General features: G+C 44.8%; 2 protein-coding genes across 4 annotated transcripts in view; both read right to left on the bottom strand.

The window, feature by feature from the left end:
- Positions 1-1,394: 1,394 nt before the first annotated feature.
- Positions 1,395-16,476, bottom strand: LOC115333926 (adrenodoxin-like). Of its 2 annotated transcripts, none has more exons than XM_029997519.2 (4): positions 16,169-16,476; positions 2,993-3,117; positions 2,424-2,553; positions 1,395-2,167 (listed from the first exon to the last, which is right to left on the bottom strand). In XM_029997519.2, the coding sequence occupies exons 1-4, from the start codon at positions 16,216-16,218 to the stop codon at positions 2,047-2,049; spliced, it is 426 nt and encodes a 141-aa protein (XP_029853379.1). In that variant the 5' UTR covers positions 16,219-16,476; the 3' UTR covers positions 1,395-2,046. The 2 variants fall into 2 exon arrangements, with proteins under 2 accessions (XP_029853379.1, XP_029853378.1); XM_029997518.2 differs by lacking the exon at positions 16,169-16,476 and adding an exon at positions 8,143-8,664.
- A 12-nt stretch (positions 16,477-16,488) lies between these two features.
- The window catches only part of MSN (moesin), a 48,316-nt gene continuing 37,600 nt past the window's right edge, over positions 16,489-27,204 (bottom strand). For both annotated transcript variants that reach the window (XM_029997013.1, XM_029997014.1), the window contains exons 3-13: positions 27,099-27,194; positions 26,288-26,562; positions 25,742-25,825; positions 25,239-25,385; positions 24,675-24,771; positions 23,427-23,590; positions 22,845-22,975; positions 22,013-22,173; positions 21,411-21,503; positions 20,745-20,978; positions 16,489-19,690 (exon numbers count right to left, since the gene is read on the bottom strand). In XM_029997013.1, coding sequence (XP_029852873.1) covers positions 19,526-19,690; positions 20,745-20,978; positions 21,411-21,503; positions 22,013-22,173; positions 22,845-22,975; positions 23,427-23,590; positions 24,675-24,771; positions 25,239-25,385; positions 25,742-25,825; positions 26,288-26,562; positions 27,099-27,194 — 1,647 coding nt within the window. In that variant the 3' untranslated portion in view covers positions 16,489-19,525. The remainder of the gene's footprint in view (positions 19,691-20,744; positions 20,979-21,410; positions 21,504-22,012; positions 22,174-22,844; positions 22,976-23,426; positions 23,591-24,674; positions 24,772-25,238; positions 25,386-25,741; positions 25,826-26,287; positions 26,563-27,098; positions 27,195-27,204) is intronic.

Genomic DNA, 27,204 nt, shown 5'->3' with positions numbered 1-27,204 from the left:
GCACCAGGATGCTTAAACTTGGAGTTTGCAGCTCTTATTTCAAATCTAAAGGAGGATGTGTACATTTGAAAGTGTTTACCCTCCTCTCCTCCCAGCTACAGCATTCAGTCTAACGAGACATATTACCTCTCTCTCCACACAAAATTTGTTTTTCACCCATCTAATCAGGTAGTATTGTCACAGGCTGAAACACCTCAACTTGTGGAATTTTACTTAATTTATTGCCAATTAGCATAACCTTTTAATTACTGATTCAGTAATTGGGGGGGGGGGGGGGGGGGAGGGTTATGACAAACAATTAAACAAACAGGGACACACTTTTCCTCACCCTTCCGCAAGCTCAACATCAGTCAAACCCAACTCTCCCTCAATGCAATTTATTGTCTCAACATCCCTTGTTTTCACCAGCCCCTCCCAATCCCTTCTGTGAGGGAGGAGGTGGCACAGGAGGTCAGGGTATGTGCATAACAGTTTCTTCCTGCCAGTCCTGGCTTCTTACTCATTTAGTTCCAGTGCTCCTGGTTTCTTAATTGCTACATCTGCTCAAGTGTTGATCCTCCAGGGGTCACAAGTCCCCCAGGGGGGTCCCTGCCCTGGCACAGGTTATCCATGGGCTGCAGTCCGTCAGGGTTGTCCCTGCTCCAGCGTGGGTCATCTATGAGCTACATCCCTTCAGAGATATGCCTCCTCTGGGACAGAGCACCTCACTCCATGACAGGGTCACCAACACTGTCCCCTTGCACCTGCCTCCTCCACTCCCTCCTCCCATGTCACCTCCCATGTCTCCTTTTGTGCATGTTCCTTGTCTCTCCTACTCCTAGTGGCTATCACTCCTTCTTAAATGTATTTGAGCACAAGTGCCACATGCTCCTCTGACTGATTTAACTTTTGGTGTGCAAAGGGGTTTTTACACTGGTTTCAGAGCCAGCTGGAAGGGGCTGTGACAGTTACAGAGCAGTTCCTGGCCTCCCACACAGGGCAGTCCCATCCCGTCCCTCCCACCCCCCCACCAAAACTCTGCAATTTATGCCAAATAAAACTGTGAATGCTCTAATACAAGAAAAGCATTTTTTAAATGTATATGTCTTTTATGGGGTTGATACCTTACCTAAGAACAGTAACTTGTTGCTTTAAATTGGTCGCTAAACATAGCCTGGGTTTTAACTAAACCCATAGGAAAGGTTTCTGTGCAGAATTCTGTTTGTAAAACTCAGTTACAGATCAAGGATTCTCTATGACATTTAGACGGCAAGTTTGACATTCACTCAAACACGAGGGGAAAATCCAGTCAAGTAAACTGGGGCAACAGGATATTATACCTAAATTTCCATCAAACTCATTCCATTCCAGCCAGGATCATGTTACCAGAAAAGTGCATCTCACAGGTCTAAAAGCCTGTTTATTAGAATTTTATTTGACATATGTGGTAGTACAGCAATGGGAAAATTTAGTATTTGGAGAAAGTAGCAGATTATGGCATGTAACAATTCAGTGACATGTAACATCTCAAATTCATAGCAAATGGTTCCCTCTCATAGGAAATGTCAGCATTCAAATGGCTATCAATATGTTCCTGCTAACCAAACTCAGCTAGCCTATGTCATCAAGCCAATCAGCACACTGTCTTGTATTTGGAACAGCTCTCTTTTTAAGCTTCCCAAATTGGGAAAAATCTGCTCTACAGTTAAAGAGCCAAGCCTTGCAAAAATCCCAGCGGTTACTTAGAATAGCAGAATTCCTTAAATTTCAAAAGGAGAGGGTGAGTCACATACAGCACAGATGTGTACCATCACCTACCCGGGGAAACAAAGCCATACGCTTTGGTCCAGTTGCGCTCAGCAGAGCACTTAAGCACTTAAACTTAAAACATGTACCAAAGACCCTAGCATTAAGCTTTGTTTAAACAAGAGATTTGCCGAACAGGCTTTTATACCGAATCAGACCTCTACAGTCAAGCCAGCCATGTAAAGCAATAGTGTTAACCAAAAGCAGAGTACCCTGCCACACCTAAAATGAGGACACGAGTTGTGCAGGAGTCGTTTCCAGTTACTGTTTGCTTTGCTTTCCAACCTCCAGCTGCCTCCTGATGTCTGATACATCCATGGGGACCCGCACTGTCACACCATCCATCGACTTCTTAATGCACACCTGGCAGCCAAGGCGAGATCTGAGAAGGAAACATTAAGTGAGGCTCATCTGTTCCCACAGTAAAGGAAGAAATTCCCCACCCACATTGGGATGCCTGGTCCAGGCTGGGTTTTCACTAAAGTTCCTATTAAAGGTCTCCTGTGCCCCAAGAGAAAGCAGCTCTAGAGGTACAACCATAGTACAGAATAAGTCCTGTCCCCTTGGAAACAGGTGCCAGGTGCTGAGAATCTGCCTCAGGGGCTTGAGAATCTACTGCGATCAGCAGGGAGGCTTACGTCTCAGTGAGTCCATATGCCAAGTCCAGCATGTCCAGCTCTTCATCTGAGATGGCATCCAGCTTCTGGAAGGTGTCCTTCTCAAAGATGAGGTGACAGGTGGAGCAGGCTAACGTCCCTTCACATGCACCTGGTAGAGAAACACAGGAAAGAGCAAATCAGAAAAAACAAGGGGGTGAGAGAGATCATCTTCTGGAACGTGAGGAAAGGTCCTTTAACAGATCTGGAGCATGTCAAAAGACATGCCAGAAAACACAGCAGATGGATGCAGATTTCAGCCTGCCTCTTCTCTGGGAGGATCATAGTCAGTTTTCAAATTTGTACATCAGCTCTAACCAGCCAAACACATCAAGACAGGCCACTGGAATCCCAGCAGTGATGCTGTGGAAGTCACACTGCCATCTCAGTGTGGTAACCAGCCCAGCAAGCAACTGTTGGGGAAGAGAAGCTTGCTTCGTGGTCTCACCAGAACACAGTGGCATGTCTACAGCTACACTATTCCCAGGTACCCACTAGTCACAGCACAGACACACAAATCCTAAGAGCACATACACTTGTGCAACACCTACCAAATCCATCAATGGCCAAGTTTTGATTGACTACCACTTCCAGCAAACTCTCCCCTTCTTTAGCTGTGGCTGTAAGTCGCTCTCCATCCCGATTTATAAAATGCACCGTCACCTGGTTAGCAGAGCTGTAAGACAAGTTTGCAAAAATCAGAGGAGCCACCATTTCCTGCACACCCACCATTGAGGTCTTTTGGCTGAGGACTAGAGACATGGCACTTGGAGGGAAATGTGCATGCAAACACCTTTCTAGGATTACACCACGCATGTCAGAAAAGATTCAGATTATCAGTTCTCAGTGGCAGGCAAATCTGAGTTTACCCAAAATATTTCCCACTTTATGGAACATCCTTCAGAATAAATGCTTAGCTACACACGAACAAGTGGAGATGCTCTGCATCCGCTGCCTCTCCTTGGGCTGGCTGGCAGACAGAGTGCTTGTAGGCAGGTGAAGCATTTGCAAGTCCCAGGCCTGGCATATTAATTCTGGATGGAGTGATATAATAACAACAAAAGTGCTCAGGATCAGATACTAATCATGCAATAAGGGCTGTTGTCATCCGTATTTTGTTTCCCCTTCCCTTCCCAAGGCGATTACTTGATGACTGTTCTTTTTCTGGTGCTTCTTCTTTCATGAAGTGCCCACTCCTTCCCTGAACTCAATCGCAGGGAGCCTTGTTGTGATGAGGCATGCTCAGCTCCAGCTTACAGAGCAACCGTGCTGAGTAATGTCCTCTGAGCTGATGTGATCCTTGCTCAGGAGAAATTGCTAGTTATTTTGACAGCCTGCGAGATTTAATCTGGTAGAGAGTTAAGAACAAGGCCATCAGCATCTCTTAGTGCTGACTTGTGGAAACCGCATCTACAAATAAGAGGGAAACAGCATCCACTTCATCTCCTCCAGACCAGGCTCTCCCTACCAGCATGGAGAAGGCTGCCACCCTGACAGCAGTGTCAGGGATTTCTCACCAAGACAGTATATTCTGAGACCATCTATTATATTTGCCAGGGGAAGCACATGAGCAAACAGTCATTTTTCTTATTGTACATACCCAAATGGTCACTTAGAAGCAGGAGGTCGCAGTTACCCAAAGGTCCCACCGCCTGTGCTGAAACAGGGCAGCACCCTGGAGGCAGTAGATATTTTGCCCAGTACCTCTGCATGTGGCACTGCCCAACTGCCCATCATCTCAAAGCCCAGGACATTCTCCAGTAGCAGAAGCTGGGTCCACCCTCTTCTCCTCCGTCAGGCCAACAGCACGCACCACTCTCCCAGATCTCTGGAAAGATCCACCTCTGTCTCCCACAGCTCTGATAAACTCCCGAGCACTAGCAATGTCAGCGCTGCCCTGTGGCCTTGCTGCTCTCAGTTCTGGCATAGGACGAAAGAACCACAGCCTTGAAGATAGAGTGAGTTTCGCAGTGAGAACTGGCCAAGCTCACAATCCCCTGATTTTTCCCCCACTTACACAAGACTGAGTGAAGCAGCATCCAGCGTCTTCCAACAAAAGTGCTATTTGTTATACAGTTTGGTAACACTTCTCCTGGAAGCCCTGTGGCCGGTGAAACAAACAGCAAGTATGGCTCAGAGCTCTGAGAATTTCTAATATTATCTCCTGACTTCTTGCAATGTATTTGCAATATACACTGAATACAAACTGTCACAGCCCCAGAGTCACACATTACAGCAAACCCACCAGCCCAGGAGCACTGCAGTGCCTACACTCCTCTGTGCCAGGCATCCTCTTGGAAAGTCACCGAGATTGGGAGGAGGAACTGGGTAAATGGTAATTGTCCCTGGGATAGCAACACCAGCTGCTGAAAGGACTTGGACTTGCCCTGTCTGCTCATCCCTCTCTGCTCTGTGGCAGATGAAAGTGAAGAGTGTGGAGATCTCTGCTGATTTCCTTTTAATGTTAAGCACAGAAACATATAAGGATCAAGTTTAGACAATTTCCTGTGCTCTTTTTTAACTCACAAGAGGCAGGGGTGGAGTACAGGGGATGTATCCAGCTGAATAGGAGACAGGAAAGAATTCCTGTAGAAATGTGATGGAAAAGGGGAAGAAACGTTCTCCTCTTTCAATTTTGCAGCTCTTGTTCATTCCGCTTCACATAAATCACAATCATCATCTAGATCTAACCCCATTTACCTGCTGAGAAGTCATTGCAGTACATCTGTTAAGTAAGGATGCTGTTTCTTCAATTGTTGTCATATGGACTTCATCAGCAAGACTTCAGGTGCAGAAAATTCCAAACAATTACCTCTTTCAAAAGCCAATCCCCATATTCCATCAAAATTTGGAAGTGGAGAAAAAGAGATGAAACTATTTTTTGCCTTCTCTGCTCTTTTGTTTTTAGTTGCGTCTTGATTCAGCCAGCAGTAGCAGAACACAGGGGCCACTGTACCTTCATCTGAGGAGGCCAGCTTCCTGTTTTTCAGAAAGCTTCAGCAGAAAACAATGCCTGGGCCATTAGTCTACAACAGGGTCCCCTGGTTATGAAAACAGCTGTGAAGTTAGCACCGAGACCATGCGGCAGAGGGAAGAGTTTCCCACGTGCAGAATGGAAAGATCATGTTGCAGTCACGCACAGCCAAGCAGGGCCACCCTATTTCCCAAAGCAAACAGCCAAAGAACATCTTTAAGACATTTTAGTCTCCTTCATAGAGACACCCACAGACATTTCTTTGTAAATAAGCAATTTAAAGACTAGTTCTCAAATGTCAAAAGAAAACAAAACAACCCTCTCTGTATTTTGATGGATTAGACCCATTTAGTCCATTTTTATGGCAAATAGGCAGGTTTCCTGGCAATGTTGGTTTTACAGTTATGGGTGAAATAATTTGTAACACAATAGAAATTGTAAAGTCATAGGACTTCACTTAATGTTGCAACTCAACGCATTCTTCAACAGGATAATGAGAGCTGGCTGCCTGCAAGCAGAGACTGCTGGGTCCAACAATCCCCAAAGCTGCACAGATGTTTATTGACAGAAAACTTCATTCATGTTGTCTTTGAGGCACTTAGAGCTTCAGCCGACATCATTCCCAGAAGGATCCCCGCACTAGGCTCCTGCCAATACTAGGAGGATTTGTTCCCTGCGGCTCTTCCTGGTCACAGCCCTGCTTTGACTGTTGCTGCCAGTTAAATGCGCCCTGAGACAGCTGAGTTGCAGCCAGGGTCTACACACCCGGTATCCAGTTAGATATAAGGAAGTACAGATGGTATTGCCACAGACCCCCTGCACGACTTCAGAAAAGCCTGGGTGCAGCAGTTCACCCTTCTCAAGAGCAGGGATGATGCCAAGCGCTCCTGACCACAACATAGAGAGCATCTGTAAGCAGCTTCTCTCCACTGGCTGTAGGGGAAATTTAAGCTGTTTGTCTGTGTTCTTAGTGTAGGTGCCTCTGCTGAGGGCATAAACCCAGCCTGATTACTCCCTGTTTTCACTGTTCAGTTCAGTCATCTTTTGAAACTATGAAAAAAATCCTTTCACATTTTATTAAGAAAGTAGCTTTGAACCAGGATTTTAAAATCAACTCAAAATTGATCAGGCTAATTTTGCTTCATTTAGGCTGAACTGTCTTACAACGGCATTACTGTTACAGGACACACCATCAGAGCGAGCTTTAGAAAGATCTTATCAGGACATGACAAACTCAGCACAGCAAGTTCAACACATGCCAACTGATTATTCTCTTTCAAACAAAATCTCCCTGTCAGTGTTTTTCCCTAAAAGATACTTTCCAAGGCCATACAAAACAGCAAGATGCCTACAAGTACTGCCAGAGATAACTTCATAAGCAACAAACCAATTAGAAAGAAAACCCATTGATAACAAGTCTTCATAAACCCCATTAAGCAGGGTTATCAGTATAACTTTTCTCTAAGGTCAGATAGCAAAAAGGTTTATCGTATTTTCTGTGATGTTGGTTAGGTCTTTTTCTCAATGTCTAGCAGATTACAGTCTGACCCAGATCATACTGGTCTAGGAGATCTACAAATTCCCTTTATTTTGCTCAGAGAAATGCAATCTCCTTCTGAATTACCCCTAAAGAACAGACAGAGCAAAGACTGGCAGTGAGTCTGCAGTAGCTCCTGCTGTAGAAATACAGATGAGTACTCTGTGCCAGGCAGCCTCTCTTCTGTCAGCCCCATCCTTTCAGCACATGGGGACGGCCGGCTCCCGTGCCTTTACAATTCCATCCTTGAAGGATGTCCACCCTTCCTGCTCTTCTTTGCCCTTCAGGACTGCCTCCCAAAGGGCTCTGTCAACCAGGCCCCTCAACAGGCCAAAGTCTGCCCTTTCAGGTGACCAGCTGGGAGTCCTCCCCCCTGGCAGGGACCAAATGCATTTAGAGGCATTTCTAAACACAAGCTTCTGACCAATTTCCACCAGAGTTCAACTCACAAACTCAGCCACCATGACAACTGTGCATCCTGTCCTGAGCAAGCACTCTCAGCAAATCCCAGCACAAGTCACTGGCTCAGGAGCCTGGCAGGGCACCGGCGCCATGGGCTCGTACAGCCCCTTGCACCTACAGCCACCATCGCAGCCCTTGAGCCAGCCTCCCCATCTCCCTAAGAAGGGCACACCAGCAAGGCACGAGAGCTTGCAGCGTGGCATCGCATAACCTAAAGAGAGCATTTTGCTCCCTGGAGCTGCAGACATCATCAGCTCCCTACTCCAGCTTTACAGCAGCAGCGACAAGAAACTTAAGAGAACTTGCAATTCCCGGAGCAACCCAGTGGTCATCCCAGCTTCCACACAGCAGGAATACAGCAGGCTTGTGGCCCAGCTGTCCAACACACCTTGCTCACCATCCCCATTCCTCAAAGGCTGGTGACTGAGCCCCAGTGGTCAATGGACTCTTGTGCCATGTCATCATCTATGTGCTCAGTATCCGGGCCACGAGCTGTGGCCCCTACAGCTCCAGAAGCGGGGAGCAGCATCTCTCACAGCCTGGCTCCCCGCACCACCTTCCTCCTGTCAGCATCCACTTAGCCTGCACTTCCTCACCCACCACCTCCTGCAGGCCATGTTCTGCACTGGCCTCTCTCTTCTTCCTTCTGCAGGAGAAGAGGTAAGCACATGTCCCTCCTGAAAAGTCCCTTCCAGACACAGCGAGGTAGGGTTCAGCATTTTACTCACCTCGATTCCCCAGGGGCATCCTGGAGCTTGTGCATGGAGCTGAAGCCTCTTTCTGACCCCTGCCTAGCTGGTGGGTGATGCTGCTCAGTCACCCCACAGAGATAAATAAAGCGAATTTTGCTCACACTCAGTCCACTGAGCAAGGGTCGCATGAGCCCTGAGATGCCTTGAGCTATCATGGTGCTTAAGGTCCTGCTCTGTGTCTCCTGAGCTGTTGTTTGTTGCAAGGCCAGCTAGATTAAGGGTTACAAGTACAGCTGAGAGGGTGGAAAAAAAGAGAAAGGAAAAAAAAAAGAAAAAAAACTAGGACAGCCTCCCTGGGGGTGGAGGAAGGAGGAAAGGATGGACAGAGGGATTGTGCTTGGATCTTGCTGCAGTCCAGCCCATCAGGGCACAGGCATGAGAATTGGGTGAAGCATGGTAAACACGAGCATTATCTCCACATACCAGTCCCCAAGCAATGCTCACCTTGTTTTGCCTTATGGACTTCCCTTTTAGGAACCAGACCTAAAACCATTTTCAGAAGCAATATTCATTGCAATGTCTAATCATACAAGGGGTTGCAAGCTGAGGGCTGGAAGAGTAGACTGGCAGGAGCACTGACGGCTGCTGCCTCAGGAAAAGAGGGGCATGCCAGTTCTTACAGCAATGAGGTGAGAGTAAGACTTACAGATTCTGCTCTTGATGTGGATGTCATCCAGTCACATCACTGCCTTCCCTGATACTGCAGGCTCCCAGCTCTAAAATGTGAATATTCACTTACTTCGCAGGATGGTGGTGAGAAAGAGCCACACTTTGCTCATTTGCTAAATTCTCTTCTGAAAAGTGCTATAAAGGCACAGATAAGCATCATTCATTTCACACTGATACGCCGCACTAGTGAGACTTCTATAGAAGAAAACTCTTTAATTTATTCCCAGAAACACTGTCACTAGTTTAGTCTACGCTCCTTTCCAGGGTAAATCAATTTGCCCCTGAGGACCAAAATGCAACAGCAGAGAAGTTTCAGTTCCTGTTTTTTGTGGAGTTTGAGAACAGCTCTCATCTCAGGAGCCTGTCCCTAATACCAAATTAACAGTTCACCATTTGCTAGGATGTTTGCTTTAGTCAATTTTTTTAATGCAGTAACATATTAGTAGCTGGTATAAGCAAAAACCTTTGAAACTGGACTCTAATCAATCCATAGAGGGGAGAGAAACTACAGCATAAGAATGAGAACTGGATGGAAAATGTTCCCCTCAACACACATACACACAGTGGATTCATAGTATGAAGATAACTGGAAAGTTTTGACTTTTCAAATGAAAATTTTCCACCCAAAGCTTTCAGGTTGGAAGGGGATGCTTAAGCTTTCTGAGAAAAGCATCAAAGACATTAAGGAGTGCAAGTATTTTCCATAATGGGGGAGTGGAATCATATTCTTCAGTCCAATAAAGTTTTAAAGGCAAGTGTCCAAGCATTCAAACACACCACTGAGATAGCTTCAATAGAGAGAAGCTCATGGGCAATGCATAAAGGATTAAAAAAGAAAAAAAAAACCTTTTTTTTTTCTTAGGGGGGGAATTCCCTTTCTAAAACCACCTGTCTACTTCCCTCTGTTCACTTTGCATCTAGTAGAGCAGCACAGAGGAATATTTTATTCCACCTCACTCCTATTTGCCAAGCGCAGGCTGGGCATTACTGCTCCGATGACAGGACACATGGAAGAGAAACATGCAGTGCTCTGCTATGGAGGGATGTGATCTGAGATAACTTGGAGTCGTATTTGCAGGGCATCACTGATCAAAGTCTCTTTGCTCCTTTTGCTGAAGGTGGGTGACGCTTCCCAGCTCAATATGTGATGGGCTTGGCAACCAGCAATCACAGCCTTGCAGCACCCTCATGCCAGCCCATGCTCGTCCCACAAATGCATTTTTTTTTCTGCTGCAGGATTTGCCCCTCAGGTTTTGCTCAGGCCAATAGCTCTGTGAGCACAGGGAGGGTGGCACAAATCATTGAAGCAGGCATGCCACATAGCAGGCATGGGTGCACATCAGACAGCCCAGCCATGTCCAGGATCACTGGGACTTCTCTGTAATTCCACCCCTCAACCCCAGTTAACGTAAATATTCCTCATTTCAAATCATTTGTAGAACAACCTTCGAAGACTTCTGTCCCCACCCTTGCTTGCTTCTATCACAGAGGAGGGCTGGCAGTGAGGCAAGCGGTTTGTTTTAGCTGAACACAGCTCTGGCCAGTGTCCCTGCTCTGTGGCCCCTCACTCTCAGGTCAGCTTTTCCACGTGGTTTGCTCTCTCCTGCAAGCTGCCCTGAATACTTTGGCCTTCAAACCCTAATTCTTGGGCTGCAGCTCACCCCTGAATTTAAAAATTGCTCTGTGCAGCCTCTGCAGCTCAGAGACTCTGCCCAGTCCTGCCTTTGCTTTTCAGGCACTACAGAGGTGCAGCAGGCAGCCCAGTTCTGTGTCTCAGTCATTTCCGTAGAAGGAAAGCAAGGCTTGCCATTGAGAGACGCAAGGAAAGGGGCCATAGCACATCCAAACAAACCACAAACCCTCTTATCTCTCCAGTAAACCTTGAATTGAGAGATACACTAGATATATGCAGCAGTTTTCACAGCAAGGACGTTTGTGTGTTTGCCTGGCACTGACCTCTCTCCTTGCCAGGAACTCAGAGCACAGCAAGTGACAGGTCAATGCCACCCAACAGGAGAGGAGCCAACACAGAGGGGGAAGTAAGGTCTGAGAGCATCATACCCACCCAGTCCTGCAGGCAGGCAAGAGCAGTGAAGGGGACAACTGTCCTCTGGTGAAAGCAGGAACAACCCTCCTGAGGTAGGAGAGAATAATGCCCCATACTGAGTTTGGATAGCCTGTTTTAAGATCTTTTAAACAGGAGGAAAAGGGCAGAAGTAAGATCTCCTTTTTCCTCCTCTCCCCTGCTCCATCTAGCAGCAAGCCTAGAAGTAAATGCAGCCTTTCCAGAGTAAACCAGTGTTCATGTAACCCAGGACACAAAAATAGGAAGCTTTACAAATAACCACCCCTCCCACAAAAAACCAACCAACAGAAGAAAAAAAAAAGAAAAAAAAAAAGAGCTAAGCAAAAATATCCTTGCTTTGAAAAAAACCACAAAACCCTCAAAATGTTGCTTTGGAGGTCAGCACACACTTTTTGGGCAGGTCAGACACAGCTGGAGTGAATCTTTAGCTCTGTTTCACAGAAGTTTGGCAGAAGCCAAGTTTCCATCAGTGTGCACATCGGCATACCACCCCCCCCCATCTTGCTTCCCAGCAGGTCACACTGCTGTCGGTGCAACGGCTGTGCCTACACATCTAGCAACGTGTTAGCACATGCTGGGAAGGAAGTGGTTTTCTAGCTTGAAATACATTGCCCAGTTTCTTCTGCACCACACAAAGGACAATTTGCCCCCCCTCCACCCAGTCTAGGGACTCTCATGTAAATGTCCAAAACAGCTATGGGGTACCATTAACTCCACCTCATCCCTGACTTCTACACAAGAAGTTAAACAGATTGGAATCAGCACTGCACTGATCCAACAAGAAGTTACACAATACCGTTGCAGCCTTCCACAGCCAGAAGCACACTCAGACTTCCAAGATACCAGACCCAGCTCCTCTGACCCCCATTAGAGTTTCAGTCCTTCCATAGGCTGGCTCAGCAAACACATAGGCATAGTCAGCACAAGGCAGACTTGCATCGGTTCCTTTGGGCAGAAGACACTCTGAGCAAACAGCTCTGACCAGAAGAGCTCCTCTGTAAGCTTTGAGGGCTTACAAGAGACCCAAGATGGAAGGTTTAAAAAATTACCACATTAGTCTGCTGTCTCTCTGAAAGCAGATTAAAATCATTGTGTAATCCTGTAGTTATTAATATACACATTAATACAGTTTTAGCAATGCTGCAGTTCTGGGGTTGTGAGAGTAAGTCCACCACCATTTGAATCGATTTGATACATTTGATAAATTAAGGGAGGAAGAAGTTCCTCTGCAGAGAAGCAGGAGAAGAAGCATCAGAAGGAGCAGGAAGAATCAGAAGAGGCAGCCTGTCCTGCAGCAGAGCTGCCACAAGAGCAGGATAGGGAAGAGACAGAAATCACACACAAGCCAGAAACCCCCTGGCCCCTATCCATGAGGAGCTGCAACATATGCAGAAAGATTACAGGTGTCATCCAGGCAAGCAAATTAACACCTGTTTGTTCCAACACTGGAGCATTTTATCAAATCAGTATTTGATAAAATCCCAGGTGCTCAACAGTGGAACTCCCAAAGGAAAAGTGTCCAGAGGGGAGGGAGGAACTGAGCAAGCAGCTCAACAAGTCATGACAAAGCTCAAGGCCAGCACTGTGCCACAGTACGGAAGTCTTCGCTCCTTCATTGTTTGGAGCAAGCAGGACTGGACCATGCTCTCCTCCAGGTTTGTGGGAAGTTCTTAACTTGAACAGTAAGAACAGCCTACCCCTTACCTCCTACTGAGCCCACCACCTCACAAATACTCCTGTAAGGAAGCAGATACAGGCTGCTTACATACACAGAACTACAGCCACTGAACAAAACTAGAATTCCCCGTCCCCATTGCCACTACGAAAACCCGTCAACTACCACAGGACCAGGTACAGAGTGCTGCCCCAAAACAGATGCACTGAACACAAACCTGCAGACAAAGTGCTTACATCAAGTGTGCTCAAGTCTCAGATAACAGGGGCTGGAGGGGAAGACTGTAAACACGCCTCAGTTTCCACACCTCTCAAACAAGACTGCCTTTTGCCCACTCTGATCTCTCTCTAGATGTTCAGCAACTTTCTGAGAATCACTGCAAACAAAAGGAGCAAGGGCCAGATTTTCACCACTGGAAGCAAGAGGGCAGTAATGCAATAATCAGAGATGGGCTAATGCTGTAACAAGGAAACAAACTGAATTCACAACAGGGCTTCTTGACAGCAGCCACCTCTGGCAATGCAGCTGCTGCCTGGCTGGGTGAAGGCCACTAAGAAGTTACAGTGGCCCAGCCAAGGCCTTCACTTGCAGATGCTTCTTCTTCAGTCAGTCAAGGATGCTTCAGAGATGGATGGGAGGGCAGTGCTGCTGCGTGTGGGGCACAGACAGCCTTCACTGTAACCTCCCAGCTCAAGAGCAGTATATTCCACATCCCCTTGACCCCTCAGTCAATCTTTATGATTGAAGGTCAACCCTGGCTTGTATTTCTTTAAAAGATGATGTACAACCAGAGGCAATAGCTATCATGGGTGTTTGTAATTTTCCAACTAGCTCTGCTCACCAGAAAGCTGTATCAATGGTATTTACACCTGCTCAGAGCAAGTGCATTCTCAACAGAAGTTGGAGGTACAGTCCCTTCCAGGAGCTCACAATATTCCTTTTTGCAGTCCCAGCACTATTATTTCCTTAATGTCTCCTCCTCATTCTTTCCTCCACTTTTCCCTATACCCACTTCATCCTGCCATCTGTCTTGAGAAAGTCCATCTTGAAATTACTAGTAACTTTCAGAGACCCATCACTTGGCACTAGATGTTCATTTAGACATTGTTCAGTTGTAAGGACCTGCACCCTTGTCCACAAACTGCACTTTAATTAGAGCTGCAGACCTGCAAGACAGAAGTCAGCCTCAGCCTAACATTTGATGCATCAAGGCCCAGATCCTTTTTCTTACAGGTAAGTTAATTTTTCTGCAAGGGAGACATTAACATCACACGTGGAGTCAAATTCCATAAGGGTATGCAGCAATTATGGGTTGACATCAGTCACAGATGAATTACGCTGCTCGCTGCCAGTTATCACATGCTCTGATTATACACTGGTATAAGATAATTAGACTGTATGCCCAAGATTGAGTTATGTATAGCTGCGAAGCTGGCACTCACCAAAATAGTCACACTGATTGTACAGGGCAAACAAGCCATACTTCAGTTATTCTCTTTCTCATTGGGATATGGCATGCCTTTGTTGATGTTCAAGCAGCTGCCATACAACTGTCTACGATTATCATACCTTACCCTGTATACTGCATTATCAAGCTTTGCAAGATATTGGAAAACAGCTATTAGATGCAGCTAACTTAATGGAGAGCTACTGCAGCATGATGCACCAAGTCTGAAGCCAGGTTACAGACAGAAATAGAGGCTTCTAGAACCAGCTAACATGAGAAAGGAGGGAACAAATCTTGTTCGGTGTCTCAGAGACTATCTACTAGTTCCATAACCCAAAGCAGATTTCAAGAGGATAGTGCTTTCAAAAGGCAGAGTCCTACCTTGATAAGTAGAAAGCAAAAAGTCTAATCTAGTTCCCTTACTAAGTTGCCATAGTTACTAACAGTATCCTACACAATTGACCTGAAGTGATAACCATGGCATCAGAGGGTGTTCACGTTTCATTATTGCTCATCACAGAAAGAAAAGGAAGTGGCTGGAAGGCTACCAAGCCTGTTTATCTGTTCACTGAGAATCTTACAGCATGTCACTGAAAAAATAAAAATGCCTGTGCTTCCCTCCAAATGTATTAGCCTGAGCAAGCAACTGATAAGCTCGTCATCTACCTACAGAAGTCTTTACAAGATTTGTCTACATCAAAGCAAATCAGAATTTACAGACCAGCCCCCTGAAATTCCCTTCCTTAGAACATGAAAACAAGAGAAGGAAAAAGCAATCACAGCCTTATACCTACAGCTGCACTGACTCTGAGTAGGAGGACAAAGTATCCTAGGCCAAATGCATTAGCCCACCAGACAGATTTATCATCTCAAGAAAAACTTGACTCTACAGCTTTACTTTAGCTTTTCTTTAGAGTTCTTAGTAAGTTGCACTGCTTAACAGCCACATTTCAGAACCTGCAAAAAGACAGCATTTCTGGTCCCCAGCTCTTCTGAGACCCTTTATGCTCCAGTCTGTCCCACAGACAAAAGCATCTGGGCCCCCAGTATTTGTAGGTGTAGCCTAAACTGGATCTGAAACATTATCACAGACAGAATAGCAAATCCAGCAGAAGCTGTCGACAGAAACTAAACATTAAATACAAATTTCTGATTCTAAACTACAAAGTACCTTCCAATAGATTAGAAGAATTGGGTGTTTCAGATTTTTTTTTTTTTTTTTCTTTACTGCATGGTCCTGCACAGAAGCAGCCTTCAGCCATTAATGCTTTGCACTTCCATTTCTTCAAAGACAAACTGAATATAGACATACCTAACAGGAGAATTACTAAGCCTCTTAAATCTCCACAGATACAGGCCAGGGAATGCCAGAAAGCTAGGCCACTCACGCAGAAGAGTTATCTGGCTGCAAGCACAGTCCTCAGACTCCAGAAATTTAAGCACAAGCTGAAAGGTATTATCCATCGACAAGCAACGGCAATAAAAGCAGAAAGAACCCCATTTGAAAGCAACCTTCCCGGACCAGTGCAATCTTCACTTGCAGGTTGCAGTAGCATTCATGCAGACATGCAATTCCTCCAGTGGTGTTCAGATTTTTGGAATCCTGAAAGGAAGGAACAAGACCCACCTATGGAAACTAGATCCATACCAAGCCTGGTGGGGATGGCAGAAGTCTCCATTGCCCCACACTTCATGTTTTGTTTATAGACAAGTTCACATGTCTCCCCCAGCACCAGATCTCTAAGCACTAACACATTCTGATGAAACCTCTGCCTTATTCTGTAGTGCAGCAACCATAAGGCAGAGGTTCTGCGAAGTCCCTCTTCACAGCCACACAGAAAGCAGCTACAAAGAAAGATCACACAGTTCATTAGCAGAAAGTTGGCAGTAACAACGGTCTTCCTTCATTGGACCCAGTCCTGAGACCTCAGGAAACACAGGTACAGATAGCCACGGCAAGGTAGGTGCAAATCAAATTGGGTTGAAATCCCCAGTATGGGGTCAGGGCAGGACAGACTCAGCAGAACATAGGGGACAAGAAGCAGCATCAAGGCCCGGCCACGCTCCGCACACCAACCTGGTCGTGGATGTACGTGGGCCTGGGCACGGCCCTGCAGGCACTCACCGGTTGCAAGTTCCAACAGCAGCTCCTCTTCCTCCATTCGACCAGTCCATTTGCAAGTTAAACACAATATAAATTTATACTCAGTGTCTCCACAAAGAAATGTGAATTCCAGTACTGGCTCCAGTCAGACAGCTTGGAGGGCTGGAGAGGGGGAAATGGATGTTATTCAAGCAGTTGCTTTTCAGTATGCAAGGAAGACCTTATTTGCAAGAGTGCTACAAGGCTGACCTCTCAGGAACCACATTGGCAGACCTGTTTAGCTTGGAGACACAGCACTAGACTCAAAGCAAGCCTTAAATAACCAGCCAGACACCATCTGCTGAATTTCTCTGAACTTTATTGGCACTTTATGAAGAACAGGGTATGGATTTTAACAACTCCTCCAAACAGGAAAAAAATGCCTTAATATCAAGGTTCTCTCTGCAGATAAGCACGTGGACCCATGAATTACTCCACAACCTTAAGGAATTGATGTTTTATTATAATCCAGTAAAAAGACTGGTCAAAAAACATCAACATAATTTACAGCAACAAAAAATAAAACAAGAAAAAAACAAGCCAAGCAAAAATTTGCTAAAGGACTTCCCTCCCCCCACCCCCAAGAGGAGTAGTTATCCAATTAAACTGGAACATGGAGAAGAACAACAATTCACTGTAATCTAACAAATAAAAAATGTGTCTACAAATCTCACTGTAATACTGAAAGCTTCTTACATTAGTTTTCTTGCAAAATATCATTTCTTTACAATACAGTATACATTTCCAAGGGAAGGAAGACCATAAACATATCCACCATCCCATAACTAATATTTTCTAATTGTGCATAGCTAGAAGTATTGAAATCAAATATCATTAGATACCACTGGAATATAATACTGGTTAAGAAGGCAGCAGGGCTGAAACAACTACAAAGAGTTAGGTGGACTCACTGGCACAAGCCGTTCTATTCCTATATTGGACCATTTGGAATTAGAACGATTAACAAATACTATAAACAGAAGTCATGCCAGCATCATAATACATGAGCTCAGCAGTGTTGTGTGACCCATCAAAGCAGAAAAGGTTTACCGGTTTATTATTTGAACACATATTCCAGGCACCATACATCAGCTTGTTAGGAAATTTTTAAAATGTAGTAAAGGCTTTTCTCCCTCCAAATGCATCAATAGTTGCCATGGACAGAGCAGAGTGCCGAGAACCAGCTTTAAAGCACCAAACAGAAGTGTAAGGGTTGTCTGTTCCCCCAGTAACAAGACTCACGTAGAGCCAGTGCCAATAACCCTTCAGTATAGAAATATGCAAATCACTTCTGACAAATTTAACTGCAATCTTTCATTTGTGACTTCCAAAGTACTGTAGCATGTGTTTTTGGCCAACCAAAAGCTTACCATGTTGTGTGTCCCCCAAAAGCATGCTGTGTTCAAGGGAAAGAAAGGGACTCTTACATGACTTATCTGGATGTTCAGAAGCAACACGCTAAGCTATGCTCCTAACAGAGGTTGGTATTTGTGTGGATCTCCAGACTTGTGTTGCTTCCAAGAAATAAAATAATACAGCACTGGTAAGGTTGTTTCCAGTGACCCAAGGAATTCTTGGTGAAATACTGCAGTTTATTAACACTATCATGAACATTCTTTTTGGCACAGTCCCCCTTTACCTTTCCCATAGAGCAGGGAGCTGAAAATGCTCTAGCATTCAGAGGTTATCCTTCTATCACCACTAGCAGTGATACCATACGAAGGGGGAATCCACAAAACTGAGAAAGTCACAAGATTTAGGATCATGCTAGGCAAGAAAATAAATCATAGGCTAGCCTGATGACTTCCTATAGGGACAGGCTATCCAAGGAGGGCAAAGCAAAGCAGGACTCCATTGTAGGTGGAATCCCTTTTTAAGAGACATCTTCTGAAGGTTAACATTTCCTTCTATGAAGGAAAAAGGCAAAATCCAATTCAACCCTGAGCATACATGGCTGTTTCCTCCCCAGAAATGGCAGGAAGGATTCTGGGTAGCTACAGCATGGGTAGCTTGGAAGACAGGAGGTGGTGGGTATTACAACAACTGGTACAAACAGCTCTCGGGACCAGTCTCAGAACCACTAATGTCCCATTTCTAAGAGACAGAGCCTTCTGTTCTCAAAGCTACAAAGGGGCAAAGCATCCTTCTGGGGAAGGAAAAGCACTTGAGCCAGGGATCTGGCAGAATGCTAGTGAGGATTAAGGCAGCAATTGGACAAATATCTCAGGATCCTCTCCCCTCAAATGCTGCTTGAAGCCAGGAAGAGAGATGCAGTCTTGTACAGAATAGTTTTTGGTCCCCAGCTGCTGATGACTTTTTTGATTGCATCTAGTTTAAACTAAAGACGTCTAAGCTACAGTAGATCTATACACAGTCATAAGGCACCAATGACTATGTGCTTAAAAGGCCTCTTATGGAAAAACCTGAAATCCTATTCACATGACTAGAAATGTACTGGTTCAGCAAGGGAAAATACGGCTACAGGAATTTTTAGTCTTTTACGTTTCTACCTACCCCTTTAGGCTTCCACTGGCAAACCCAAGAAGGAAGGCAGTGTTCTTTAGCTATCCCTGCCTCACTGATCACATTCAAGTCAGACAAATGACAGTGAACAAAGCCATTTACCAGAGACAAAACTTCTGGAAAGCAGGGAAGTCAAGGCTCCAAACCACACTGCATCAGTGGAAGAAATCCAAATGCCTCCTCATGATTAGGAAATTCAAAGTTCCATCATTAAACAACAGAAGGTAACACCAGCAGGAACGCCACAGAATCTGTTTGGTCTGCTTATGTTTGAAGGACAAAAGCTTTAGTCTTTTAGAAAGAAAGTCCATATTCTACCTCCAACCCTTCTTCCCAGGCTCCAGCCTCCCCTTCTCAACTACATGACTCAGACCCTGTATTAAGTCAGAAATCAGACCCTGGCTTCTAAGCTTAATACTGAAGCTTGTGTAAGTTAGTAGGAAGGCACAGTGTCAAACTGTTAGCACTTTACATAATTCAGTAAAAGTATCTGCTGGCCTCCGCACGCAATAGGAGAGGACAGCAACACAGCCACTTCAGTAAGCAATAAAAAACTAAATGCAGTGAGACTACACCCAAAGCCAAACAATTTCAGATTTGCCCCAGTACACATTTGCTTTCCCAAGCCACCCCAGGAAGATGTAAATACTATTCTTTCTTCTGTTGCTTAACTCCAGCATTTGCCCAGAACTCCATAAATAAGACCATGGTCACTCTTCTGTAGTGGTTCCAGCGTAGCACGATTACGAGTGAATGACGGGAGAGGATGGGAAAGAGAGGAGAAGAGAGTGCAGGGCAGCAGGTGCAGGGGAGAGTTTACATAGACTCAAACTCATCAATGCGCTGCTTGGTGTTGCCCTGCCGAATCTGACGGAGGGTCTTGTACTTGTCTCGGCCTAGACGCATGTTCTCAGCGTGGATCATATCATTGGCTGTCTTCTTGGTTTCATCCCGAGCATTTGCCAGCTCTGAGGAAAGAGCCTTCAGAGAAGGGGAAACAGATAGCAATGGGTTAGCGCATGCCAGAGACTCAAAGCTGGACAAGCAGGTTCCTTGCTGATCCTCCTAAAGATTCAACGTCCATGGAGACAGGAAACAGATAAGCCCTAATGTTTACAGTTCTGGGCAACCTGCTGTAGCTGACCCTGCTTGAGCAAGGAAGTAGGACTAGATGATCTTAACAGGTCCCTTCCAACCTAAGTAATTCTGTGATTCTGTGGAAGTTGTTAATATTTTTCCATAACATTTGAAGGTAGAAAACATCAGGCAGTCTGTCACCCTATTTATCTTTGTCTAGCACAGTATGAAAGACTGTCTCCAATGTACTTCAGAAAAAGAGTCAAGTGGAAGGATCCCTAAAGACAACAGGAGCATCTTGCAGAATTTGAGCAATTACTAGCCTTCTACCACAAAAGAAACTCGCTGCAGAAGATAAAGCACACCTTTGTCACTCTGCCTGTGTATAACCACCACAGCATGATGCAGAACAAGCAAAGCACGATGCAAATCAGGCAGCTAGCAGGCAGTGTAACAAAATGCTTGGACAGAGTCAACACCAGAACACTGGAGTTCCTTACGAGAAGGTGGTGCAGCACTACTCCCTCTGTGCTGAGCCCTAGTGGGCTGCTCTCGGTTTTGCAATGCAACCCAGTTGCAGACAGACAAGGCAGTTACAGACAGCTGCTTGATAGGAACTGGACCAAGTTCTCTGATTCATTGCAGCCAGGACTATTAACAGCTGTCAGATGGCTGGCAAGAGTCACATAAGCACACTACGTCTGACAGATGCTGCTTTTTGGCACTGCTTGAAAATACTTTACTACTTTCAGTGAAATGGAAGTCAAGTGCCAGGAGACAAGATCTGCCTCTCTGCTCAATGGTTTTACACAGCTATCTGGCAAGATCATGATCACCTCTCTTCCCCACCCCCTTTGGTTTTTTTAAGGATACCAGTAATACCTCCCAGCTGCAATTAATGGCAAGAAGAATAGAAGCAGCATCCAGACACACACCCTCTCTGCTGCCAACTTCTTACCTTCAAGTGTTTCTGGACCCGTTCGTTCTTCTCTGCTTCAGTGGTGCGCTGCTCCTCACTGCGGTCCTTGATGGTGGCCTCTGATCGTAGCTCAGCACTGGCTTCTGCTGCATTCTCATCCTGCTCATCATCATGCTCATTCTCAGAGTGCATGGGCTCAGTGACATGAGGGGTGCTCATGGCAGTCTTCAACTCCTCTTTGGTCTTTTCTAGGTCCTCCTGCACCATCTGTGCCTGCAGTAGGGCATGCCACAGTGAGTTAGACAATATAATCCTGAGTGCATGCGACTTTGCAGAAGTGCACAGAAGTGCTACTCAGTGCTTATTACAGGAAAGCTTGCACCTCTTGCACACTGAAGGGGCATGTTCCAAAGCTACTCAGCCACAATCATTTGCAACACTTTCTGCTGGCTAACACTTCAGAGATTTTCAGAATTATTATAATAAAGGGAAAATGGGCTTTAGGCCTAATTAGTCAAAATATTTCTACATGGAGTTAGAATAAGGCACTCATTCCACCAAGAAAAGCGAGGATGGGTATTTACAACAGCCTCAAGCTTGCAGACACTCAGTCTAGTGTGGTATCTAGTGCAGTAGTTTAGGTCACAACACAGAATGAGAGCAACTCCACAAAAAGTACTGCCATTTGCTCAGATTCTGCTTTACCTTCTGTTGCCACTCCTGGGCTTCACTCTCTTTCTTCTGCCTGGCCAGCTCCAGCTGCGTGATCCTAGCTGTGAGTTCTGCCATCTCAGCAGCCTGCAAAAGAAAGGCTTTTAGTGGGGACAAAACCAAAGTACTTGCTAAATTAAGCATTTAGTCCAAGTCCTGAATGAAAACAGTAACTCTAACATCTTTTCTGTAAGGAGAAAGCCTTCCTGTAAACTTCAGTCCCACCTATATCTCCACGATGCAAGGGAAAAGGAAGCCAAAAGAGTTTCAGGTTTTGTTGTGGGTTTTGGTTTTTTTATTCTCCTCCAAATAATGCTACAGAACTCAGTTCTTTGAATCCAAACCAGGGAAAGCAATCAGTGAGCTCTACACTCTGTTCCCAGTGTCACATACGAAAAAAAGGCAAAAAGCACAGAAATCCAGATCTACTGTACAAATACACTTGTATTTAGATATAAGTTCATCTGCTTGAGGCTAAAAAAACCAAAGAACCAAACTATGCTTCCTCACTATATTCATAGTCTTTTTTGCTTCAAGACCTTAGATGCCTACCCTGTCACTATTTTCCCTACCCAGTTTTCAGCTCACCCACTTACCAGCTGTTCCTGGGTCTTTTGTTGATCATGGGATGCTTTCAATAGGGCCTCCTTTGCCTCTTCTGCTTCTCTACGTTCTTTAGCCAGTTTCTCTGCTTCCTCCTGAGCTCGTTTTCTCTCCTGTTCCAGCTCCATAGCTCTGCGAGTCTGTTCTTCCAGTTCTGAAAGAACAGGGGAGAGCATTCAAAGAGAAATAAAGTAAAGAATGGCAGTAAAAGAGGAAGGTGCCCTTACACCTACATTCTGGATAAGGGTTTTCCTTCAGAAGGACAGGTAGAGGAGAGATGCAAGTAACTGTCCCCTTTCCTCTCCTTAACATTGTAACTAGAGCTGGAAGACTAAGAGCCAGGCCTGTTCCAAGCCAACAGACTACTTGCCCAACTGATTTGTGGGGAAGTACCCACCCCAAAATGACATCCTCAAAGGCAGAGAAGCATACAGCATTTTGCTTGGGCAACACCACACTAACACTGGCCAAGCAATTAGACAGTAATCACATCAGAGTACTGGCTGGTGTGACCCGTGCTACACTGACTCCATCCTTTTCTGATGTGCTGGGATAAAGCTTCCAGCCAGCACATGAACAACTGCAAGGTACTCTCACTGCCAGAGGGGCATCTTGGCTGCCACCCATCTCTTTAATGCAAGTCCTATTTCAGCAGCTGCATATGGAAGCTTACAGTCAGCTTCAGAAAGCTAAACCAGGTCCCTAACACCAGTTAGCATACAATACTGGAGAGCCAAATGGCTCAGAGATGCTCATAGCTTTACTGCTTGAACCCTTCTCACTCAGACTATGCATCTAAGGAAATACTGGAACATTTCATGTTACCTTGCTGAGCTTTCTTGGTTTGCTCCTCAATTTGCTTGAGTCTCTCCATTAGCTCCTCTTTCTCACGCTCAATCTTCTCCTTCTCCTTTTCTGCCAACTCCCTCTTCTTCTTCTCATTCTCCAGCAGGGCTCTGATGAGGGGGAAGTCATAATGCAATTTCAAATTAACAGCTACTCAGATTGGAGTGCTTCCTAGTGAAGCCATGAGCACACAAGGGATGTGCACTACAACACTCAGCTGATGAGTTTTACTCCAGACCCACCCCTTTATTGAAATGCAGAAGGAAAAAGCTCTGCTGGCATTCATCTCAATGGCAAGTTCATAATAGCAATGTTATAAGGGAAATCTCCTTATATCAGGATGCATATTAGTCCCATCAAATAGACAGACAAATCTTTAAGAAAGTGATGGTGGGTCACATTTGTAATGACTGTCATTCATCCCATTAGATCTACTGAAGCAGAAAGCAGTCTGCTCTATTTTTGGCTCAAGCAGATTAAGGTGCTGCCAGCAATTTATCTAGCATGTGATGCTATCATGCAGCAATTGACCAAGTCCAGGTTACTCAGAACCCTACCAACCTCTCCATCTGTTTCTGATGCTTCTCTTCCCGAGCCTGTGCCTTCATCTGCTGCACCTCAATGGTATCTGGTTTACGTCTGCGCATGTAGAGCTCATGGTTCCCCATGCAAAGTGCCAAGATTCGTTTGTTAATCCGTAACCGAGGGGCATAGAATACAAAGTCCTTGGGACAAGAAAAAGACAGTATTCGACCTGTTCTTTCAGCATAAGAAGCCCCTCATGTATGCAATACACTACAAGACCCTAAGCATTCTAGAATTGTTAGCTAGCTTTTCTTAACAATGTCTAATTCATCAGCGGTTGTAGTTAGACACCTATCTTTCAGGAATGAATTTCAACCTGACAAACACACACAGGGCAGAAGTACCCAACTTCTTGTTAGAGTGTTCTGCATTTCATTGTAAAGCATCACTAGCACATAGACTACACAGCAACTTAGCCTCACTGTTTTGTTACAAACCCCATCAGGGGCTGGTTCACCGGGTACACTGAGACTATGTCTTCTCCCACCTTTCTCCCCACTTAAGTTATTTAATGCAATAGTCTGGCCAGCCACATCGAGTGTAATGTTTTGTCTTATGCCAGAAAGTGTGTTAAACATTATTTCCAATGGATAAATAACTTTGTTCTGTTAAAAAGGAGCAACAGCAGCAGGGAAATGCTTCCAAGCAGCAGTGCAACAAGAATGACTAGAAGAACAGAAGGTATCAGCTGACACAGGAAATTAATAAGCCTTAAAGATTAAACCAATTACGTTCATTATAAATCTGCAAGAAAAAAAACCTTCCCAGCATACCCTACAAAACGACCTGAAGCTTCAGCTTCAAGTAAGGTGAAAAACTGTAAAAGACCATTCCACACACTACTAAAGCCAACAGGCTGCAAAGGAAGCATTCACAGTTAACATAGGTGCCTCAGATCCCTAATTGTATTATCAGAGAATCTGAACAGTCTTAGGAGAATCAGAAACCCTAAGCAGAGCTTCTCCCTGCCACTGACTTTCAACAGCTTGAGGTTATACTGGATAAATTTCTACCCTCCTAGCCAGAAAAAAATCTCAACTGTCACCTTACTGCCATTAGACCCATTCTGTGCATAGTGCCCTGAACAGATCAGGTAGTAGAGCACTCCTTAAATCAGTGTTGACATTAGTGATGAAAAGATTGTGTGCAATTAAAAAAATAAATAAATAAAAAAAGATCATTCAGCTAAGAAGCCAAAAGTTTAATTTGAATGTTGCTTCTTACTGGTGCTTTCTTGTCAATAGGCTTGATAACAAATTTCTTGTCATTGAATGAGATATTTCTGATCTCACTCCAAGGGAATCCAATTTTCGGTGTTAGCCTGCAGAAATAGAAAGCAGAAGGAAATAAAAAAGCCCCAAGTCATTCCAAATTCTTGACTTACAATACATAGCTCAAAATACTACCAAATTTGCCCTCATATTTCAGTACTCTTATGTTGACTGGAATCAGCCAACAAAATTAGTCATGCAAATGAACTACAAACATAAGAAACAGTTTTTCAATCCCACTTTTTTTTTTTAATGGAAAATAGAACTGGAGAATGCATCTGTGGCAGGAAGACTAGGGATACAAGTAAAACTAGCCTGATAAGATTTGCCAATTTCTTGTATTTTTTTGGTCCCAAGCAGCATGTTTAATGGATTATTCTGGCAGTGTCAAAAACACAGCCAAGAATGATATAGAAATTGTAGAGTTTAAAGACTTGAATTCCAGAAAAGATTAGTTTTGAACACCTTTACACTGGAAAGGAGCTGAAGGTAATGATGAGGACAGGAGGTTTATTACCTGTCATTCTGCTCATAAATGTTGAGTCCAAGAGCATCTACACCTAGCCAGAGTTCAGACCCCTTCTTGTTCTTAATGCTGAAGTAGTTCACACCATACATTTCCAGATCCTGTGCAATTTTCAGGTACTCCAAGACAGCATCTTCTCTGCAATGTGCAAAAAGAAAGCAGATATTCCTTTTTGAGTCTATAAGCCATCAGAGCAAGAAGGTGCTGTCTTCTACATGGGCAGAGCAGCAACAAGCTGGCAAAGGTTCCAAGCATCACCCTAGTAGAAAATAACAAACTCACTCTGCAAGCTCAGTTTTGTTTTACTAAGAACAGCCAGCTGATGTGGACTAGAAAGAGCAGAGGCATGTGAACCTAGTTACTCTGAGCAGAATAACCTCAAGAATGCTAACTCATCCTAAGCAAGCCACAGATTTTTTGTACGCATTCATACATTACACACTAGCATATATCACACTACTTTAAATACAGCAGTTTCACACTGCATCAGTTACCTAATCATTCCTCGATGTTCCTCATGCCACACCTGGATCCTCTCTTCCCACTGGTCCTTGTTAAGCTTGTGCTGTTCCAGAACTCTAGAAAGAGTACATGGGATGTCTGAGACCAGCCACTACATTTATGCGCACACAGTCACATCACTCTTGATTAACGCTTCAATAAATATTCCATTGGCATCACAGTTACCCCACAAAAATATTCCAGGAAATACAGTTTTATTACAAGGCTCACTAGAGACACAGCAGCCAGTATTCAGACTTCTGAGAAATGACAAGTTGTATTCAGTTATGCTTCTCCTTGGAGCATTACTTTTTTTTTTTTGTTTGGAGCTTCTCTCACTACTTCTGATTAGAGATTCTTCAGTAGCAATAGGATGTTTAAGATTAAAGCTCTTAATTAAATGAATACTAATCCCAATCCTCAGAGGCACCAGGCTGTATTTTATTCTGAACTATCCAATCACCACCCCCCCCCCCCCCCCCCCAAAAAAATCCCAAACCCTTTAAGGCAAAGGTGTAAGACTACCCAGGTTCACTTACCTCTGTGGGAGCAGTTTGTCACTGGCAAGGTAGCCAGACTTGTGCACCTCTTTGTTGAAGTCTCCATATTTTGACTGGACAGCATAAGAAGCCAGAAGGACAGCTGTTTCTGGAGGGCAATAAATGTCATCATTCAGAATTGCCTCCTTCACTTGGAGGAAGAAAAGGCGCTGCGTGATGTCCTGGATCAGCTCTTCTGCCACATCCTCTGGGTAGAACTTGGCACGGAATTTGAAAAGCAAGGGGCTTTCTTTGCGTACATCTTGTGCTGTTACCTGGAACAAAGTTATCAGATTTTATAGCCTACATACCAAGTGAAGGGGAGCAGGTTTATGAACAGGAAGACAAGCATGCATTAGAAAAAAAGTTATTCTTTCCAATGCAGAAGTGAGTGGGCAGAACAGCAAGGATTTTCCATTCCTTACCGCTAAATACCTCATCACCTCTCCCCACAGGACTTATCACAAGCCACTGGTTATGATCAGTGCTACATAAGCTACTTTCCAGGTTTCTCTCCAACCAAGATACTCATGAGCACCACATTAGTGTGTTACCAGGAAGGGTAACAGATCTGCCTGGATAACAAACAGGACCAGATGCGGGAGGGCAAGGTCAGACAGCATGACTCCTTGTACCTTGGGGAGGGGGTGTGTGGACTGAAGGAAGGCAACACCAACTCGCTAATCTTGCAGTATTTCAGGTGTGTGGAGAGGCAAGAACAGATCCCTGACAGAAGTATGGAGACTGAATTTGTCCCTGCCCTCCAAGAGAAGGGAACCCAGGACAAGTGAAACACTTGGAGCAAACATACCTTTTTGTTCAATTTCAGCCATGTTGAGAAGCCCTTGGTGTCCTGATACTGAAGTCCAAAAAACCAGACCTCTCTTAGACCAATTGTCTTGACGACCTGGAAGAAA

This window comes from Aquila chrysaetos, chromosome 21 (genome assembly GCF_900496995.4).
Source record: "Aquila chrysaetos chrysaetos chromosome 21, bAquChr1.4, whole genome shotgun sequence".
Lineage (NCBI taxonomy): Eukaryota > Metazoa > Chordata > Aves > Accipitriformes > Accipitridae > Aquila > Aquila chrysaetos.
This window is presented reverse-complemented; position numbering and strand designations above follow the sequence as displayed.